The 22732-nt window shown below is 40.1% G+C and overlaps 1 protein-coding gene across 1 annotated transcript; it reads right to left on the reverse strand.

Annotated features, from left to right (window-relative positions):
• Positions 1 to 19145: 19145 nt before the first annotated feature.
• Positions 19146 to 22163, reverse strand: LIF (LIF interleukin 6 family cytokine). Its single transcript, XM_075263015.1, has 3 exons — positions 22111 to 22163; positions 21272 to 21438; positions 19146 to 19714 (listed from the first exon to the last, which is right to left on the reverse strand). The coding sequence occupies exons 1-3, from the start codon at positions 22124 to 22126 to the stop codon at positions 19235 to 19237; spliced, it is 663 nt and encodes a 220-aa protein (XP_075119116.1). The 5' UTR covers positions 22127 to 22163; the 3' UTR covers positions 19146 to 19234.
• Between the last annotated feature and the right edge of the window lie 569 nt (positions 22164 to 22732).

Below are 22732 nucleotides of genomic sequence, written 5' to 3' on the forward strand. Positions count from 1 at the left end.
ATTCTGTTGAAAAGGAAATGAATGATATTTGGTTGTGGTTGTGCGACATCAATAGGAAATGAAATCTGTCTATCTCCCAAATAAAGGAAAAGAGCTTGCAGCACACCACTACCACTACCAACCATTTGTAATGCCCTTTTCTCACAATAGACTCAAAGCGTAGTCCGGTGGTTAACTAACGCTGGGTTCACACCAGCGTTCGGGTCTCCGTTATCAGGTTTCTGTCTTCTGTATGCAGAAGACGGAAACCTGTCATCCCGAGTCTGGTCGTGAGTGCCGGTGAGCGTTTTATGCTCTCCGCGGCTAAACCGTTTTTTTTTAAACCAGACACAGAGTACTGCATAAAACGCTCACCAGCGCTCACGGCCGGACACTTTTCAAACCCATTCAAATGAATGGGCTTGAAAAGATGCCGGCAGGTTTCCGTCTCCTGTCCTGTTTTGTGCAGGAAACGGAAACCTGCAGAACAGAGGCCGGGACGCAGATGTGAACGAGCCCTAAACAGTATTTTTCAGTATTCTATTTATAGCGAGGGCATTATTTGTCTTCATATGCCAATCTGAATTGATGTGTTTTAAGATATTATTATTATTATTATGCTTACTTATATAGCGCCATCATATTCCGCAGCACTTTACAGATATTGTCAGTCACTGTCCCATATAGAGCTCACAATCTACATTCCCTATCAGTATGTCTTTGGTGTGTGGGAGGAAACCGGAGTACCTGGAGGAAACCCACACAAACACGGGGAGAACATACAAAATCCTTGCAGATGTTGTCCTTGACAGGAGTTGAACCTAGGACTCAGCGCTGCAAGGCTGCAGTGCTAACCACTGAGCCACCGTGCTGCCAAGGATGAGAATTCAATGATCGGTCTGGGTAATGCATTCCAGAGAGAGGACTTGCATATCAGAGGGCTCTGGCTCCAAATCATTCAAGGAGGATCCTTGGGATGGAGAGTTTCTTTGTGCCTGTTGATCTAACTGGTTGGCAGGGATTTTGGAGTTTTAGAAGTAGTAATAATGTTACCACCAATGCCTTAAATGCTGTATTTCCCTCCTGCTACAAATCAGTCCAGAGGAAGGGCATTATTAGACCGAAACATTGCCTTTTATTGATCCACGATTATGTTTACTCAGATTTCTACTATAATGAATGGTGTTGTGATATGGCCATTCTGCAACTCCGTATACCATGGTAATAAAGAATACTTGATTTAGCTTTCAGGTCTGTGCTGTGACTTTCAACATGTGCATAGTGGGTTGGAGAGTCTTTTCACAAGCCCCACACCCATTAAAAAAACAAGTGTACAGGACTAGTGCTCTCTACTTACCATGTGCCAACAAGGCTGCAACATCAGTAGGGATGTGGCAGAGTAATGTTTTGGGCCAGAATCATGGAAAGATAGCTGTTACGCCCCTTTAGGGTCCCTGGAAGTCTGAAAATGACCTCTGCAAAGTATATAGTTTTTGAATGACCACCTTCTTCCATGGTACAAAAAGAAAAACCGTGCCTTCCATCGCAAAAATCATCTTCATGCATGACAAGGCACCATCTCATGCAACAAAGAATACCTCATTGGCTGCTATGGGCATAAAAGTAGAGAAACTCATGGTGTGGCCACCATCCTGATGACCTCAACCCTATCGAAAACCATTGTATCCTGAAGCAAAAGATCTATGAGCGTGGGAGGCAGTTCACATCCAGAGCAAATCTGGGAGGTTCTCCTGATTTCCTGCAAAGACATTCAGGCAGAAACTATCGAATAATTCACAAGTTCAATGTATGCAAGAATTGTGAAATTGATATCAAAGAAGAGTTCCTATGTTAACATGTACATTGAACTGTTAAGATATTTTTGGTTGAAATAACTTTTGAGTTCAGTAAATGAGTCCTCTTAATGCTGCAAATACAACAAACAGTAGATTAAGATTTCGAAAAAATTTGTGAAAAAATGTTATCATTGAGAGGTTTGTCTAATAAAACGTGATTAATACTCTAACGTTGAAGATTTGAACATAATACTGACTGTCACTTGCATCAGCTATTTAGGAAAATCAGAGAAAAGTATCATTTGTATAATAATTTGGAACAGTGTATATCATACTCGAACTGTCTTCAAGCTCTTGTGGAACTGAAACATTGTCCAGATATATGGGTGAAATTTACCTTTGCTTGATTTTCTTTGGTGGAGTGCTGCAACTTCTTTTCATTTATTTGGAGTTTCTACAACCTTGGATGAGACTGCAGTCATTTGTAGAGTGCTGTTTACTAGTTTCCTTGTTTGCATTTGCCCACAAACTGAAAAAAACAAAACAAAGGAGGGACGAGGGAGAGAGAACAAACAAGAACTTTAATGACTCAACCGTTTAGGTCCTTAAAGTTACGACATGAGGCCCTCATGGATCAGACTTGTTTGTCCTGCATATACCAAAGATACATGATTAAACTTTCCCAGAGTTCTGGGGAATTTGGGGGTTGAAAGTCAACACCAAACAAACAAGCTAAACTTCGCTCCATACACACATCATAAAACTTGTGTGCCCACAACCGACCGAATGGTGTATATAATTAAATTTGACATACAATTAAATATTTATGTTAAGGAATAACTCTACTGAAATGTGCAATTTATATTCACTGTATGACTACTATTGTTTGAATATATCTTTTGTTAATTTCTGTATGTATAATTGACATGCTGTGATTTATAAAAAGGTGACCATTTCTGCTGCAGATTTTTTTCCACTTCGCAGTCAATGTAAAACGATTTTGCATTGTGGGGCCCCGGCGTAAAAGAGTTTTCCAGGATTTGTATCAACCTGTAGGGAGGGCTTGTACTGCTGGAAGCTGTGAGCCTCACATTACCACAGAGACCTATCAGTGGCCTCAGTGGTCGCTGTTAAGGGACTAGTGATGTCACTCACATACGTCACCAGTTCCTTACTACTGAGTGTTGTGGCCACTGATTGTTCTCTGTGGTCAGATGAGCCTCACAGCTTCCAATGGGGTGAGTCTGAGCACATCAGCAACCAATGACCTTTTTTTTGTTTACGGTATACCCAATATGACTAACTGCCCCATAGGTTGCTCCATATCTTGGGTAGTGCCTTTAACTTACATAGTATGGCACCACTTGGTGCTCATAGTATAAAATACAATGTATCTCCTTCTAATGAGCTGACTGCTGGTGGACTGGTATGTTCAGTCACTGTTACTGCAGTCAGTTCTCTGCATAGTAATACTCAGTTTATTGTAGAATGGTCAATAGAAAGACTATAGTTTTCTGCCCTGCCTGATTCTCTGCAGTACTGTGGCAAGACAGTTGGGAAAATTCCTTCTGCAAAGGACTATATAGTCAGATACCAGAGGGGTAAGGAGACTGATTCTGTGGGTGATATATAAAGATGGGCAAACACTCAAGATTCGTTTTGGCTTTGTATGGTCCCTAATCCATTTTGGGTCAAACAAGTTCGATATGAACCACACCTTAATTTGGCTTAAAACAGTGTAGAACACTCTGAGGGTAAGTTCACACTGAGATTTTTGGTCAGGATTTTGAGGCCATATCCGCATCAAAATCCTGACCAAAAAGACGGCTCCCATTGAAATCAATGGGAGCCGCTCGGGAGTTTTTCTGGCTCCCGGAAAAAAGAAGTGAGATGCTCATTCTCCAGTCCGAGTTTCCTCGCGATTCGGCCTGAAGACACTCCCTCCTCCGGACTAGGCCTATTCATTGGGCCTAATCCGGAGCCAAGTTCCGGCTACCTGTTTTTTGGACTGGAACCTGAGGCAGCCTCCGCCTCAAGTTCCGGTCCAAAAAGCCCCATCTAAACTTACCCTCAGGGCTCCTAGGAACCTATTTATCCATTTTTTAGCTTTCTTAGGCAAACACAGCCAAAGTTAAGTGAAAGTGAAAGTGAAAGTGACATTATTATAATCCAGGATCTCTTCAAATCCCAGAGTATAATAGGTGGGATATACTTTTCTGGTGGATCTTTGTAGGTTAACAATTATAGTAGGTGGAGGCCCAGACGAGGTGTAAAAGTAAAAAGTAAATAAATAAAAATTCACGCTATGAACTTTTTTTTTTTTTTTTTTTTGGGGGGGGTTGTTAGAATCTTTTTTTTTTTTTTTTTTTGAGCAACACATCTTTCTGTTTTAAAAATTACCAGCAGAATCTACTAATGTTCATTCCTATGAACCCTATGAAAAGTCCAAGGTTTGCGGATTTCTTAACTAAGGAATGTAATTTGCATTTTTCATTCTTTTTGTTTTTAACACACTTATTTTTTAACCTGACATTTCTTTGCTAAAAAAATAAGCCTTTTAATTGTCAGCATTTGCTTGCAGTTTTTTCCCAGTTTTTTGGGGGAATTTTTTTGTCCTACCGTCCTTTGTTCACACATAATTTTTTTAGTTTTTCCTTAGTTTTTTTTGCCATTTTTTCCTATAAATAATTCTATAGGAAAACACCTTAAAAATTGATAGCCAGGTATGCTGAGTTTAAAATAACTGCCTCCCCCCCCAAAAAAAAAAACCCCAACAATATATAGAGGGATATTCATAAATTACTATTGATCTGTAATAATTGAACATGGCGTCTAGAAAAGTGCAGGAAAAAAAACGTTGTCTTAATGCAGTAGTAAGCAGAAAGTTTTTCTTTTTTTTCCCCTTTTTTTGTATATCCATAAATGTCCACAGGAACCATAATTAAAAATTCCTTTGTTAATTTTCATATTGAGGAGCACATCAAAACTAAACCATGCATCACTCAATAGTAGCAGTAGTTATTAAAATCTGTTACAGGAATGGGATTTGGTATAAGTACGTTTCAGGGAAATCCTGTGACTGATAATATTTCTGGTAAAGTAAAGGTATTTACTTTGCTGAGAAATCTGCTATGTTTCTTTTCTCTGTAATGCTAGCTAAAGCAATTTACTGAGAAGCATCCTACACAATGATCTGGACAGAGTAACCAGGTTAAGCCATGGCCACATCCTGTTTTTGACATCTTTGATGACTGACCATGTATAATACTGACCACATCTTCTTAAAGCAGGGGTCTAAATCTTGGCCTGGTGAATGGGCTGCACAAAGTAAAGATTTGTAGTTGATGGGCCACATTCCTTATGTTGGCACCATACAGTAAAATGGCCCCATACAATATCATGGCCCTCACCAGATGTTGCTCATTCAGTGTCCTTCATATAATGGCCAACCCCTGATCATTGTCTAATATGAAAGCAATTTTTAGTATAGTATTTACCGGCGTAGGAGAGTAGGGTAGTGGAGAGATAAGTAGTGCAATCTCACTGCCTGCAGTTTGCAGGTTGGAAAGCGGAAGAATGAATTTCAGAACTGGGCTCTTCTTCTCTAGAGAACCACTGAATCATAGCACTGGCCGTGGGCTCCAGATGACAATCTAAGGGTGCATTCACACTGAGTAAACGCTAGCTTATTTTGTAGAGTAAAATTACACTTGTAAATTTTGCTATCCCATTGACTTCAATGATATTTTACAGGCGTATTTTTACAGGCGTATTTTTTACAGGCGTATTTTTTACAGGCGTATTTTTACAGTTGTAAAAAAATATCATTGAAGTCAATGGGATAGCAAAATTTACAAGTGTAATTTTACTCTACAAAATAAGCTAGCGTTTACTCAGTGTGAATGCACCCTTAGGGTGCATGCACACTACGTAACGCCGGGCGTGTGTGAGAGCCGTACACGCCGGCATTACAGCAGACTGCCGAACACTTCCCATTCACTTCAATGGGAGCGCTCGTAACAGCGGCGTTTACGAGCGCTCCCATTGAAGTGAATGGGAAGTGTTCGGCAGCCCTGCTGTAACGCCGGCGTGTACGGCTCTCATACACGCCCGGCGTTACGTAGTGTGCATGCACCCTAAGGAGTTGCATGTTTGAGACCCCTATCTTAAAATAGCTCAGTTCAGTTTCAAGATGCTTGTCAAGTTATTTTAATAAGTTGCTTCAAAGGGTTTTCCGAGCTAAAGATATAGATGTCCTATTCAAATGAATGGGAGCTGATCTTCAGCCTGGATATGAAGAATAGAGCGCACTGCATCTGACCCCGCCCTCTACGTATTTTCTGGCACCAGTAGCTGCCACAATGGTGCCTGGTGTTGGTTGTATCCCCACTGATCTAATATTGATTATTAATCCTAAGTTTCAGTCACATCAATAACTTTTAGCCAAGGAAACACTTTTTGGCTAAGGCCTTAAGGGAAAAACCGCAGTGAAAACGCATTGTGCTTTCACCGCAGTGCTTTTCCCAGAAAGTCTGTGGAGCTTTCCTCTGTGGACTCTCTGCTTTCCTTATGCTTATACAAGAAAGACTGGCATTTCCATAGCTATAATGAACATGATGCGATTTGCAAAAATTTTCAGGCAATTGGGTTGGGAGGCATTGGAATTAGAATACAGAATCCACTTATATATAACTCCCCTGATGTTCAGCAAATACAATAATACCCAAAAGTCACTTATTAAAACAATGACAGAATAACTATAAAGACATAATCCAAACACAGAATTTTCATCATATCTTATAGATTAACACATAGAACAGCTTCACCGCCGTGTGATGGCCATTTTTTAGGGGCATTGCATGCCTGCATTAACATCAATGAAATGCAATAAAATGTATTTATTCAAATGATTGTATTTTTGACAGACAAATTCAATGGTGTGTGAAAAAAAGGACATATCCCATTTCTAGCCACTCTTATGGTCATATGTACCCCCTTGAAATCAACAGATAGTTGCTAGGAAATGTAGGAGCAGATTGGGAAGCATGTTACAATGCAGATGGCTCCAGACAAATCTGAGGATACAGAACAGCTACTTGCAGAGCTTTGTGCAAATTCACTGTAATTTTCAACCGCTCCAAGGTACATTGCACCCCGACAGGCTGATTTCCAAGGTACATAATATCCCAGCTATCTGGGACAGCACCTACGACCTATACTATGATAAATACAAAAAGGTGCATAATGAGAAAAATAGGTGGTGACCTTTTTGTCAGAACTTTGGTAAAGCAAGGCCCATGAGCTGGTATGTAGGAACCATTTGTACATGTCCTTTGGCACCGCTGATCAGCTTTGTGAATGGCTGTGGCACTTGTGCGAGCATCATGACCAATTCACTGTTTACATTGCAGATTTGTTTAATAGCACATGGTTGTTGTACTTACAGCCTCACCCAATGGAAATGAATAGTTAGATGAAGTTATGACATTGCACTGGCCTTTCACTTGTCATTAGTTGGGGTCCTGAATGTTTTATTTAATCCTGGCAGCCACAGTCACTAGGTCTCTGCTGTATTATATAGTGGAAACAGCAGCAATGCCCGTGATCACTGCCTGCACTGATCACGAGCATTAACCTCCTTAAAGCCTAAGTCAAAGCTAACTGAGGCACCATTTTCCTGGAGGCACATGGCTGCCACCACTATGCAATGGGGGCTTTTCAATCTATTTCTAAAAGAACTCTGCAGAAAAAACTACCTCAGAAATGCAACACAGTTGTTCCCACAGCACTTTTTACAGAAAGTCCACAGAGTTTTCTATTATACCTATACAGAAACACCAGCATTTCCTTAGGTATAATTGACATGCTGCGATTTACAAAAACGCAATGGTTTTTGAAATCACAGCATATCTGCTGTGGATTTTTTAATTCAGTGTGTGGATTGGATTAGCCAGAATACCATCCACTTTGCAGGTACTGTAAATTGCGATGTTTACGCTACATGGCGCCCTGGCCTAAATTTGGTGTTGCCGTGATTGGTCTGACTGCAGAATCTAAGAATGTATCAATTATACTGCACAGTAAATGTCCTAAAAAAGGAATGTGTATGAAAATGGTGCAATTGCAGTTTTTTTCCAATTCCACCTCTTTCTGATTATATTTTTCCAGCATCATAGTCTTTTGTATGGAACATCAAAGAAAATGCAAGAACTAAAAAGTTATGACTTTTGGAAGGTGGGAAGTTAAAAATGGAAATGAAAACAAAAAATGGCTATGGTGAGAAGGGGTTAAAGTAAAAATTTTTGCACAAAAGTTAAACATTTTCATGTCTTGTACACCTGAAAACTGGCACAGAAGGCATAATAAATATGCCCCATTGTGTTTGTGTACAAAGCACTTCCTCACCAATCATATCAATGCTGTGTGATTTTATTCCAGCAATGTTTTATCCTTTATGTAACTGAATTGTTCTGCCCAGTCCCACTTCATTTTTCTTGTGATGAATGCTGAAGAAACCGTCAGCCAGCGAGATAGCATGATTGAAAGCGCTTGGGTACGGAAATAAACAACCCCAGTGCTCTGAGCACCTCAATTATATAAGGATTAAAAGTAAGGGTCTATTCACACAGAGTTTTTTGGCGAGGAGTTTGTCGCTGAATCCGTGTCAGAATCCACATGGAAAAAACGCCTCCCCATAGAGTTCTATGAGTTCCGCTAGCTTTTTTTTTCCAATAGCGGAAAAAAAGCTTCCTTCAGGCGGATTCCGCCTGCAAAAACCAACGCAGTTAATGGGAGGTGGAAAATTCATGTGGTATTGGCAAAAACCGCGTGGAAAAACTGCTAGCAGTTTTTTCAAGGTCCATACATTGTGCTGGAGGAAAAAAAACATTTCCTAATTCCTGAAGCGGATTTTTTCCTTTCCAAAATCTTCGCCAAAAAACTCCAAAACACACGGAGGAAAATGGTGAGGAAATTGCTAGCAGAAAAAGGAACCCATTGAAGTCAATAGGAGGCTTTTTTTTTTCAGCACTAAAAATTCAATGCCAAATAAAGCGCCATGTGAATTTGGCGTGGAATCCGCCTCCCATTGACTTCAATGGGTTCCTTTTTCTGCAAACAGGACTTTTCTCTCCGCATTTTTGGGGGGCAAGAACCGGGCGGAAACCATTATAGTCTATGGGGTCCATGTGTTTCTATAGGTACCTGCTTTTTAAGTGGATTTGGTTTTAATTTTTCGGGGCCCCAACGCAGGTGTGAACCTAGCGTTACACAGCACTAGTATCATAGTTCTTGTGTTTAAACACACTACCTGGTGCAATGCAGTTTTTTAGCTAGCTGAAAAAGGAGTGTCTATGGATAAATTCCTCTAGAAACATGCTGAATTTACAAAAATAAACTGAGCTGTTTTTGCAGATTCAGAAAAGAAGCAGTGTGAACCTACCAACTGGGTAAGTCTATGTGTTCTAGCTCCCACATGTGACTCTATCTACTTAAAGTACTTCTTGGTTGTCAATCCGGTGGCCAAATTGTACATATTTACTGTGAATTGTCCCAGTTTTGCAATGTGGCTTCAACCAAATATCTTGAAGAGGTAAATCACACATTTGCAATATCCTTCACTGACCCAAGCCACCCAGGTAAGCATCATAGAAATTCATGGTAACATCACAATTCCTAATAGCATGTGACAATCTGCCTCATATATGAGCAGCCTAAGTAAAGTGACATAAAATTCTACAATCAGGTTTTTTTATGCAGTTTTGAAGCTAAATCCAGGCGTGAATTGGAAAATGAGATAAATCACCATCTGCCTTTTATATGTTTGCTTTCTGTTAGTTTTGGCTTCAACTACTGTGTCAAAAATTCTGAATGTGGAAACAGATTCTTAGGCATCATTGGCATAATTCATACTTGCGTATTTTACTCAGTATTTTGCATCAGTATTTGTAACTCAATATTCAAAAACTAAACATACAATTAGAAATTTACACTTCTAAGCCATTGAGAAATCGGAAATCTCATAAGCCAAAGCCAAGCAGGAAATTACAGTCAAGTACTTTTTACTTTATAGGTTTGGCTGCGGTATTGAATAATTAGAGAAATTCCATTCCGGATTAGGGTGGTGTACATTCAGGTGATCCACTGTGTTGATACAAGTATTTTTAGCAGGAAAGTATATCCATTCATTCTTTTAAGTAGGTTTGATGCAATCATTCTTATTTGCTGCTGATGAAACTATTAAGAAACCATTTTTATGTAATATGGGAAGTTTTTGCTCATTTTCCCATTCACTTTACTAATAGATTAAAGTTTTGTTATTTTTAGGAAGAGAGATTTTCTTTTTTTTTTAAATGTAGATTGTGAGCCCCACTTAGAGCTCACAATGTACATTTTTCCCTATCAGTATGTCTTTTTTTATAATATGGGATGGAAATCCATGCAAACACGGGGAGAACATACAAACTCCTTGCAGATGGTTTTTTGTCCATGACGGGATTTGAACACCAGGACTCCAGCACTGCAAGGCTGCAGTGCTAACCACTGAGCCACCGTGTGGCCCCCAGGAAGAGAGATTTTCATGACGCCTGTCATAGCACAAGATTGAATTTGTTAACCTTTTAGAGAGCATGGAATCTGCATCCTCAGGCAATTGTACTTTGTAATACTACCATTTAATATTCTGTACGATGTACTGGGAAACTGGAAAAAAAAATTCAGAATGAGTTGGTTTGGAGAAGAACTGCATTTGCGCAACTTTATTATGGGCTTTATTTTTATGGCGTTCACTGTGCAGACAAAATGACATGTCATCTATATTCTATGAGTCAGTATGATTCCACATTTACCACATTTATGCTATGGCCTTATAGTGCGGAAACGCAGAATTTTTTGGTGGAGACTTTGGCTAAAAAAAACGGCAGCAAAATCTGCTACAAAAATCTGCTATATATACTTCAAAACTTTTACTTTCACACACAGTTATAAAATGAGAAAAAGTAATAATTACAATGTGCAAGTGGAAAATGTTAAGTGAAACTGTGGTAAACCACAGTCATTGCTCTTTTACATTACCTGTAAGCTCTGCTTGTGGTTACTGGTTATTAAAAAGAGCAGACTGTAGGCGACTTACTAAATGTGACGACATGGCAATGGATCTTGCTCAGTATACCAATATAATACAGTCCTATGAAAAAGTTTGGGCACCCCTATTAATCTTAATCATTTTTAGTTCTAAATATTTTGGTGTTTACCACAGCCATTTCAGTTTGATATATCTAATAACTGATGGACACAGTAATATTTCTGGATTGAAATGAGGTTTATTGTACTAACAGAAAATGTGTAATATGCATTAAACCAAAATTTGACCTGTGCAAAAGTATGGGCACCTCAACAGAAAAGTGACATTAATATTTAGTAGATCCTCCTTTTGCAAAGATAACAGCCTCTAGTCGCTTCCTGTAGCTTTTAATCAGTTCCTGGATCCTGGATGAAGTTATTCTGGACCATTCCTCTTTACAAAACAATTCAAGTTCAGTTAAGTTTGATGGTCGCCGAGCATGATGGTCGCCCGCTTCAAATCATCCCACAGATGTTCAATGATATTCAGGTCTGGGGACTGGGATGGCCATTCCAGAACATTGTAATTGTTCCTCTGCATGAATGCCTGAGTCGATTTGGAGCGGTGTTTTGGATCATTGTCTTGCTGAAATATCCATCCCCGGCGTAACTTCAACTTCGTCACTGATTCTTGAACATTATTCTCAAGAATCTGCTGTGACCCTCAACTTTAACAAGATTCCCGGTGCCGGCATTGGCCAAACAGCCCCAAAGCATGATGGAACCTCCACTAAATTTTACAGTGGGTAGCAAGTGTTTTTCTTGGAATGCTGTTTTTTTTTGGACGCCATGCATAACGCCTTTTTGTATGACCAAACAACTCAATCTTTGTTTCATCAGTCCACAGGACCTTCTTCCAAAATGAAGCTGGCTTGTCCAAATGTGCATTTGCATACCTCAGGCGACTCTGTTTGTGGCATGCTTGCAGAAACGGCTTCTTTCTCATCACTCTCCCGTACAGCTTCTCCTTGTGCAAAGTGTGCTGTATTGTTGACTGATGCACAGTGACACCATTAGCAGCAAGATGATGCTGCAGCTCTTTCGAGGTGATCTGTGGGTTGTCCTTGACTGTTCTCACCATTCTTCTTCTCTGCCTTTCTGATATTTTTCTTGGCCTGCCACTTCTGGGCTTAACAAGAACTGTCCCTGTGGTCTTCCATTTCCTTACTATGTTCCTCACAGTTGAAACTGACAGGTTAAATCTCTGAGACAACTTTTTGTATCCTTCCCATGAACAACTATGTTGAACAATCTTTGTTTTCAGATCATTTGAGAGCGGGCTGTCCATGCTCGGCGACCATCAAACTTAACTGAACTTGTATTATTTTGTAAAGAGGAATGGTCCAAAATACCTTCATCCAGGATCCAGGAACTGATTAAAAGCTACAGGAAGCGACTAGAGGATGTTATCTTTGCAAAAGGAGGATCTACTAAATATTAATGTCACTTTTCTGTTGAGGTGCCCATACTTTTGCACCGGTCAAATTTTGGTTTAATGCATATTGCGCATTTTCTGTTAGTACAATAAACCTCATTTCAATCCTGAAATATTACTGTGTCCATCAGTTATTAGATATATCAAACTGAAATGGCTGTTGCAAACACCAAAATATTTAGAACTAAAAATGATTAAGATTAATAGGGGTGCCCAAACTTTTTCATAGGACTGTAGATAGATATAGATAGATAATAGAAGTGCTAAATTATTATGCTTGCTAAAACAGCTTTGTGACCTTATTTAAACCTGAAAATGAAATTTTTTATAATTTCTCCTCATATAATACCAAAATGGTCAACCTCTGAGGGAAAAACTAGTACATAATGATATAAAACCCTTTGAGTACAGTTAACCCTTTCTACTCTATTACAGATTCCGTAACATCCGTCACGGTATTGGAAATCGCAGAATTTCAATTATACCTACGGAAAAGCCAATGGTTTCCCTATAGCTATAATGGAAGGAGAAAGTCCACAGAGGAAACTTCTGTGGACTTTCTTTGAAAAGCACTTCAGGATAAACCACACCTGCCTTAGCCTAAAGAGGTTTTCTGAGCCTTTTTTAATGACCGATCAATAAGGAGCTGACATCTGTTGGGCCCGCACTATACATTATATTTAAACCAGAAGAAGTGGGCTTTACTGTATACATTGTATAGTGGCTATGTGTCATTACTGCAGCTCAGCTTTCCTTGAAGTGAATAGGAACCCAACTGCAGTAATGTTGCATGACCACTATACAATTTTCAGTGCCTCGCTGCTTTCACATCTATGATGTGTATAGTATTGGGCTGAGCAGCAGGGCCGCTTTAACCATAGGGCTAACGGTGTACGTGCACCGAACTCTATGGTAGAGGGCCCCATTGGAATAGCCTGCATATGCTGTCCTGAAAGGCTACCCCTATGCATACAATGCTGAAGCAGGGAGCCATCCACTTTCTGCTTCACCATTCATCCTTTCTTCTCCAGGAGCTGCAGGTGCGATGTGATAATGTCACTTACCTCGCACCTGCAGCTCCTGAAGACTTCTGACCAGAGGCGTGTGTGGTAGGAAAGGGACATTAAACTATGAGGACAGCTGCAGGGTTATGAAGATGATGTTAGATTCTTTTTAAAAATGAGAATCTCATCTTTACATTGGTACCAAGATCATCATGATAACCCTTACAAATCCGAGCGATTCATTGTTGCAAATGATGTTCGGCATTGACATCTCTATTCCCGACAGCATTTTTAATAGCAAATCACTCTGAATCTGTAAGGACTATCACGATGATATTGGTATTAATCTTTAAAATGAATCCAGGGTCATCTTCATAGCCCTAAGGGATCCTGAGATATGCCTCAGGCAGCATCTTAGAACTGTGTGAAGGAGGAAGGAAGTGGAAGGAGCAGAGCTGCAGACTGCAAAGACCATGATAACACATCATTGTCTGCACATAACCTGTATGTGACTCCAGGGGGAGGGATAGCATGGATTTCTGTCCATTTTATCCCTAGAGAGAATACTATACTTTTGTCTCTGATTATCACATAGAGAGATAATGTAATACCTCTCTGGCCTAATCACGGGGGTATTCTAATGTAATACCCCTCTGAACATAACCAAGAAGTTTATTAGCGCTGTGACCCAGACGTTTACCATCGTCCAGGTCGCAGTGCCAAAAGAATACAAAATCATCAATAAAGTTTACATTTTTTTCACTGTCCTTGTCCTGTCCATGCCTGATACTTATAGAGTAAAATACACCGACCGCCTCTCTAGTGTATATCCATTATACACTAAAATAATAGCAATAATGATTATTACTAGAGAAGAACATATATAACACTTCTTGGAAAAGTTCCATCAGTCAGATAACACATTTTCACCCATTGAATGTCACCATAAAAAAATCCAAGTTTTGGGCCGCTTTCAGATGGGTATAATAGCTGGTGGTGATGGGGATAGGGTGGGCACTTATGAAACCTTTGTACTGAGCCCACCAGTGTGTTAAAATGGCCCTGCTTAGCAGTAGCCCTGATAAGCTGATTGTTGCGGAGTCTACGTGTCAACCTCACACCTAATGGTCTAACCTTATAGGCCATCAGAAAAAGTATAGAAACCCCCTTTGACGTTTTTACAAATGTTGTATTAAAAAAGTGTTGAATAATCCTTTAATCTGCTCAAAAGCATTTAAGTCTGATCAGACATTTTCTCATAATTAGAGATGAGCGAACAGTGTTCTATCGAACACATGTTCGATCGGATATCAGGGTGTTCGCCATGTTCGAATCGAATCGAACACCGTGTGGTAAAGTGCGCCAAAATTCGATTCCCCTCCCACCTTCCCTGGCGCCTTTTTTGCACCAATAACAGCGCAGGGGAGGTGGGACAGGAACTACGACACCGGGGGCATTGAAAAAAATTGGAAAAAGTCATTGGCTGCCGAAATCAGGTGACCTCCATTTTAGACGAATAGTGGATTTCAAATCCGGGTCATATGAGAATGTGAACTTTGTGACTATGAGACAGGGATAGCTGTACAGGCAGGGATAGCTAGGGATAACCTTTATTTAGGGGGGAATGTTATTAAAAATAACTTTTTGGGGCTCTATCGGGTGTGTAATTGTGATTTTTGTGAGATAAACTTTTTCCCATAGGGATGCATTGGCCAGCGCTGATTGGCCGAATTCCGTACTCTGGCCAATCAGTGCTGGCCAATGCATTCTATTAGCTTGATGAAGCAGAGTGTGCACAAGGGTTCAAGCGCACCCTCGGCTCTGATGTAGCAGAGCCGAGGCTGCACAAGGGTTCAAGCGCACCCTCGGCTCTGCTACATCAGAGCCGAGGGTGCGCTTGAACCTTTGTGCACACTCTGCTTCATCAAGCTAATAGAATGCATTGGCCAGCGCTGATTGGCCAATGCATTCTATTAGCCCGATGAAGTAGAGCTGAATGTGTGTGCTAAGCACACACATTCAGCACTGCTTCATCACGCCAATACAATGCATTAGCCAGTGCTGATTGGCCAGAGTACGGAATTCGGCCAATCAGCGCTGGCTCTGCTGGAGGAGGCGGAGTCTAAGGTCGGACCTGAATGGAGACTGGTGTGGAGCGATCTTAGACTCCGCCTCCTCCAGCAGAGCCAGCGCTGATTGGCCGAATTCCGTACTCTGGCCAATCAGCACTGGCTAATGCATTGTATTGGCGTGATGAAGCAGTGCTGAATGTGTGTGCTTAGCACACACATTCAGCTCTACTTCATCGGGCTAATAGAATGCATTGGCCAGCGCTGATTGCCCAATGCATTCTATTAGCCCGATGAAGTACAGCTGAATGTGTGTGCTAAGCACACACATTCAGCACTGCTTCATCACGCCAATACAATGCATTAGCCAGTGCTGATTGGCCAGAGTACGGAATTCGGCCAATCAGCGCTGGCTCTGCTGGAGGAGGCGGAGTCTAAGGTCGGACCTGAATGGAGACTGGTGTGGAGCGATCTTAGACTCCGCCTCCTCCAGCAGAGCCAGCGCTGATTGGCCGAATTCCGTACTCTGGCCAATCAGCACTGGCTAATGCATTGTATTGGCGTGATGAAGCAGTGCTGAATGTGTGTGCTTAGCACACACATTCAGCTCTACTTCATCGGGCTAATAGAATGCATTGGCCAGCGCTGATTGGCCGAATTCCGTACTCTGGCCAATCAGCACTGGCTAATGCATTGTATTGGCGTGATGAAGCAGTGCTGAATGTGTGTGCTTAGCACACACATTCAGCTCTACTTCATCGGGCTAATAGAATGCATTGGCCAATCAGCGCTGGCCAATGCATTCTATTAGCGTGAACTGAGTTTGCACAGGGGTTCTAGTGCACCCTCGGCTCTGCTACATCAGATTGCTACATCTGATGTAGCAGTGCCGAGTGTGCATCAGATGTGTAGTTGAGCAAAACTGACTCAGCACTGCTAAGTCTCTGCATTCGCATAGGAATGCATTGGCCAGCCTTCGGCCAATCAGCGCTGGCTCTGCCGGAGGAGGCGGAGTCTAAGGTCGGACCTGAATGGAGACTGGTGTGGAGCGATCTTAGACTCCGCCTCCTCCAGCAGAGCCAGCGCTGATTGGTCGAGTTCCGTACTCTGGCCAATCAGCACTGGCCAATGCATTTCTATGGGGAAAAGTTAGCTTGCGAAAATCGCAAACTGACAGGGATTTCCATTAAATAAAGTGACTTTTATGCCCCCAGACATGCTTCCCCTGCTGTCCCAGTGTCATTCCAGGGTGTTGGTATCATTTCCTGGGGTGTCATAGTGGACTTGGTGACCCTCCAGACACGAATTTGGGTTTCCCCCTTAACGAGTTTATGTTCCCCATAGACTATAATGGGGTTCGAAACCCATTCGAACACACGAACAGTGAGCGGCTGTTCGAATCGAATTTCGAACCTCGAACATTTTAGTGTTCGCTCATCTCTACTCATAATCAAAACCAGGATGAGGTCCCATGTGGCGAAACGCAGCTGGAAATGGCTGTAGAAAGGCTCTGTGTCTCTTCCTCCTGATTATAGTAGAGGACAGTATGTTGCTGGGAGACTCCTAGCTGCGCTCTCCTGGCACACTGTTCAGACTGGTAAATCCAGCCAACACATGGACTGAATTTCCGTCATATGAATACAAGGTTAGGCTACATGCACAAAACAGTGATTAAATTGACATTAAAAACAAAGAAAACTGTCAGTTTTTAGCATCCATTTTCTATGAGTGTCATTTATTTTTCACCAGTTTTCTATCAATATTCCCCCTTTTTTAATGTCCCTTTTGCAAGAATTTGTCACCTGTTTCTAACTGAGAGTTAAAAAATGGATGAAGTCCAACATGGATCAACAGCTGTCAAATGGATGGAAATCCAATTTGATAGCCATTAAAAATTAACCCAGTTACAGATTTTTACCACACACAGATCAAGGAGGATGTGTTAAATGGATAAATACTGTTGTGAGTTTTTTAATAACCTAAAAAGCTCCTAAAAGTTTTTTTCCTTAATGGGAGATGCTTTAATATGTTGATTTCTGCCTTGACGCAATAACAACTTTGGAAAGTAATTCTAAAAATAACAACATTTATAGTTACTTATATGCAAATGACTGATATTATATTACCGTAATAAAGCAGTCAGTACTACCATACTAGGCCTGGTTCACATCTGCGTTTGTATTCCGTCTGGGGGAGTCCACTTGGGAACCCCCCCGAACGGAATACCAAACGCAATTGCAAGCTCTGGGCAGTAAAAGCACACAGACCCCATAGACTATAATGGGGTCCATGTGCTTGCCGCCAGATCTCCGCAGGGAACATGCGGACAGGAAAATACTTCTCAATCTACTTTCCTGTCTACATGATTCATGCGGGCAGCGCGCAGTAAGCACATGGACCCCATTATAGTCTATGGGGTCTGTGTGCTTTTACAACACAGCACTTGCAATTGCATTTGGTATTCCGTTCGGGGGGTCCCCATGCGGACTCCCCCGGACAAAATACCAACGCAGATGTGAAAGAAGGGTAACCAAAGTATGATATCCTTGGCCTTGTCCACAGAACTACACATGAGCATTATTATTGGGACTTTTTGTCTGTCTTGTAATACCATAACTTGCAGAATTTATCACACATTAACACAAAGATAATGTTACAAGTTATTTCAAAATAAATATTTATTATAAAAATACAAAACATAATAAATATATAAATATTTTTGTGAAACAAAGATAGTACAAAACGTTTCCAGTACAAGTTTGGTCCTATATAGTGACTAATATATCATTTATCTGAAATCTTTTCACTGTAAACATGCAAGCTGTGTATCTCTGTCAGGTGTAAGAATTCCTGAGCATACAGCATGACAATACATCACTAACTTGCAATGAGGCTAATAATTTTATGGCATGACAGTAGCTTTATAACTTCAATGCAGTTAATATCTTATCGCTTCCTATTCTCTTCCCAGGGGGATCAAGGAAGTTTTTGTTTTGAGATCAGTTGTATGCCGTAGGGTGTATTGTATCATAAGTAAAGATAGACTTGTAAGGCACAACAGTCAGGTGAATAGACAGATCAAATTGCTCAAATATTATTAATGAAATGAAAAGACCTTACAACAACAGGCTCTAGTCTCTTTGTAGTTTCACAGAACTTGATACATTGAAGACCACTGCCTTGCAACATGATTGAGCATCCGAATTACAGTCTAAGACAGTATAAATAATGAATCTGTACCAAATAAATACCTGATCATAAATAAATATTAAATACTGAAAATTAAATAATGTTTCTGTTACATACAGAAGACAACACTTTTCAAGTTGAAAAGAGAATTAAAACTCGCCTTTTGGAGTTTCTTTTTATAAATATCAAAAGTATTGTTAAATAATAAATACATAAATAAACATTTTAACTCATTTTCAGCCATTTGGTCCCTAACAGTTAAGTTTTTTTTTCGCTTTAAGAATTTTACAGAAAGTTTCATTTTCTCTCTCTGCATGTTTCAACACAATTCATCATGTACCATATGTCTACTGTCCAAGTCTGTTCCATCTAATTTGCTCATACTCCAGTTTCCCAAGGTCATATCATAGGACAGAGAACAAAACATTGTATTCAAAGATGACTTCCACATTGGAGCTTGCTTGTAAAGCTGGAAAATAAAGTAGTTGTGTTCCCAAGCATAAATGTCACAATAATCCACAGTCCTCTGATGCTGACCATAGGAAGACCCGTTGAGTAGATTTGATTCTGCTCCAATAACAGAGAAGAACCGTTTTCTGGAGAGTAGACTGCATTCGATCTGTTGGCGGATCTTGGCTCCAATTACCTGTGACCTGGTGTTTGTTTATCAGAAGAACGGTCTTGAGTGTACTCTCCTTTGTTCTCCCAGTCACTTGTGATGTTTACTGCTTGTTTCAAGAAGTGCTTATATTTCCAAAGTATTTTGCATCCATTTGCCTTTTGTATCATTATTTTGTGTGAAGGATTCATTGTATAGTGCAGATCTATTTTAGGCACTGAATACCTTTTGTTGAGAACACAAGACAAGTTTGAAATAACAGCTGCTATCTCTCCTTTGCTTGCATTCAGATGTGAGTGCAAATTCTTATTTTTAGGATTCAGATTCATTTGTTCCTGAGTAATATTTCCCATAGCTGCGTTCATGTAATGAAATATCTTGTACATTTGAGTCAGTGTATCCTCTTCACTATTAGAGCTACTTAAACTGAATTTAGGGAATTCTTTGTGTTCTGGATGACACAGTGTGATGACGTTCAGATTGTTGAAGTTTTGACTGTTGCTCTGAAAAAAAAGAGAAAGTCATATAACTGTTATTATTTTCATTTTTATGCAAATAGATGTAAGTAATTAGTGATCAGCAAAGGTTCTCTATTTTTAATCTGCTGGGCTTTGCCAACAAGGATATGGTGATACTTGGACCTTGCCACTGGTTGAAGTTAAGAATTGATATTAGGTTATGCTTTAATTGTCTCCTGAAACCATTGTACAATAATAAGAAGTTATTTATGTTATAAAAAAAACAAAACAAAAAAACAAAAAACCTAGAGATTGCTGTAACCACAGCCAATGACCACAACTATGAAAACTGCCTCCCCAGCTGTTCCTCACTGACAACTGGGGGAACCTCAGCACGCCTAACAATTTGAGAATCACTGCACTAATACATGAGGGTCAATGAGGATAATGCACAACAATAAGGCCTCATGTACATAAATTTATGTGCATACAACTTGTACAGTAGCACATTGAAATATGCTGTTCCATATTACTGAACATTAAGCACTGTATGTGCCACCATATGATGCCACCATACAAAACCATATGCTCAACTACTGTAGAATCGGTAGTGGAGCAATACATTTCTATGGATGCTGTTTTAAGAATACATATATAACCATTGGCGCAGGATTGTTTGTGTTTGTACACCCATGTGCATCCTTAAAGCAGACTTCATTAGGGTCTTGTAGACATATTGGCAGCATTTCAGAGCAATGGATCTGGCGTGTAATCAGTATTGCATCACAGCAATTGTCTGCAGCATTTTCAGTCTCTGTCACAGATTTAGTCATATTTGGCATGAAAAATAAAGCTGCATAAGAGATACAGTATTTTACCAATCAAAAAGTTGTACAAAAACTGAAGTTCAACTTATGCCATTATGAGGTCTTTTGCCATCCGTTGTACAACAGATACAGCAGAATATTTTGTTTTATGTTCACATGAAAATGTAAATATAGTCTAAAACAATGTTTTCAATTCATGGATTAAAGATACTTTATGGCTTTCTTCTGGCAGACTGTGTTGTACGGAGGGACATGTACAGTAAGATGATGTAATTCTGTGTAACAGCAATGAACTATTTTTCTATTTTTTGTGAACATACTTTACGACTTTCTGTTCCCCAATCAAAAGTATCCAAATGCCAAAGAGCCTTACTAGTAATCCATTGTCAGGAGATGATAATATTATATCCAACACTTTACATGTTATGTTTGGTACGTATACCAAACATAACATGTGCCTGTCCTCCCTGAACTATGATGAGAATGCGCCTCTTGCTCACACTGGTACAAAGCTATCACCATCGTTCCGAGTAATCTTTCTAGTATGTCAGCTAACTCCACGAAAATCACTGTCAACTATTTGATAGGCTGTCAAAATGTCTTGAGATATCACACAACCTATTGTCAGAGAGCAGGAAATGCTCCATGAATGAAGCCTGGTGATGCAATATACATAACTTTATAGGAATGTGACATGTTGCCTTTAATCATTGTTTCTTGGCTGACAGCTTTTCCCTAACACAACTTAACATTTGATAATTTTTGTTATACTTACATAAATGTCAAAGCGTTCCTTGGCGTACGATTGCATTGTCATTATCAGTGAGTGGATCTGTGACATGATGGAGGTTATGCTGTCATTGCATTTGTTCGCATCATTTAATGACTTTGCCCTTGCCATTAACAGAGCCAAGTGCTGGAAGATCAGTAGTTGCACAACCCCTGTACAGAAGAAAAAAGAAAAAAAAGAAAAAACAAAACATATGTTTCTCATTATTCTGTTGAAAAGTCTGCTTTCATCCCAGTGACAGACGAGACATGCAACTTCTCTCTTCTGGGGTAAGAGAGAATACAAAGTAACCAGAAAATATTCTTTCATCACGTAACATTTTAGAGTGGAAATTAAAGAACAGTCTCTATAGAGTTAAATATACTTTCTAAAACATTAAATACAACATAAAACCAAAATGCCAGAAGATACGTTTCCTGGACCGTACTTGTTTCCAGTGGTAGTATATCACAAAGTTCATTTTATAATCATTCTCACATTGTATAAAAAATGTTGGCAGATGAAGAAAACCTGACAGGGGCGGCATGAGTACCACGTTTCTAAGTATTGTTTCCTCTACTGTGTTAACCACTAAATCACTGTGTTAGATCATAGTTAGACAAGTCTGTAATGCATTTGCTAAGAGCATGTGCCCGGACGTGTCTACAAGAACTTGTTCAATTTACAGTTACATAGAGAAAAGCTTTGCAGCTGCATAACTAAGCCTGTGAACATGCTGAACAGCACTAGTAAGCTGTTAGTCTCAGACGCTCTGCTGGTAGTTACAAAGTTTAGTGTGTAAGAAGAGTGTAAGAATGAATGTGAGTGTGGGGAACAAAAGTTACCTGCCACAAGCTGCATTCTATTCTCAAGCCCCCCCTGGGCAGACTGTAGGATAGTTGGTTTCTGTAGCGTTTCTTACTAACATTTTCTCCAAAGGCATGACTTATATAGCCTTCCCATCCCTCTGAGCCAATCAAATCATACCAGTATATTCAGGAAGTGAGTTTCATTCACTTTTTTGTAGCAATATACTTGAGTTTGCTAAGTACAGGCATATTCATTTGCATGGTGTTACCTAATAATCTGGGAATTCCCTGATGCAGACTAGTGTAAGGTGGTCTGTGGCTGAGTCACGCTGTGTCTGTGATTTGCTGAATTCTTTTTATTCATTTATTTCAGAGAGTGCAGAGGAGGACTTGGCAAAGCTTTTAGGTGGCACTATTAACATTAGATTTTTGTATTGTCTGAGCCCTTCAGTCGATGTGGGCATACGATTTTAAGAGTGGGCACAGCTTTATAGTAAATCTTTATCGTGTTACATGCTTTGTAAATAGCGTAGCAGATTCTCAGTGAATACTCAGATATAAATGTTTGTAGAATCCTTTACAAGTGACCTGATCGCTACCTCCAGCATTGTGCAATACTTGCTCTGTCAGGTGATTTATGCTGCCCTATCTGACAGCA

The sequence above is a fragment of the Leptodactylus fuscus genome, chromosome 1, assembly GCF_031893055.1.
Source record: "Leptodactylus fuscus isolate aLepFus1 chromosome 1, aLepFus1.hap2, whole genome shotgun sequence".
NCBI lineage: Eukaryota > Metazoa > Chordata > Amphibia > Anura > Leptodactylidae > Leptodactylus > Leptodactylus fuscus.

Bases quoted from the DNA above. Each gene is read 5' to 3' on its own strand.
- LIF (XM_075263015.1), bottom strand. The intron at 19,715-21,271 runs GTAAGTATAACA...CTTTTTTTTCAG, and splicing joins AGGAACGCTTTGACATTTAT to AGCAACAGTCAAAACTTCAA.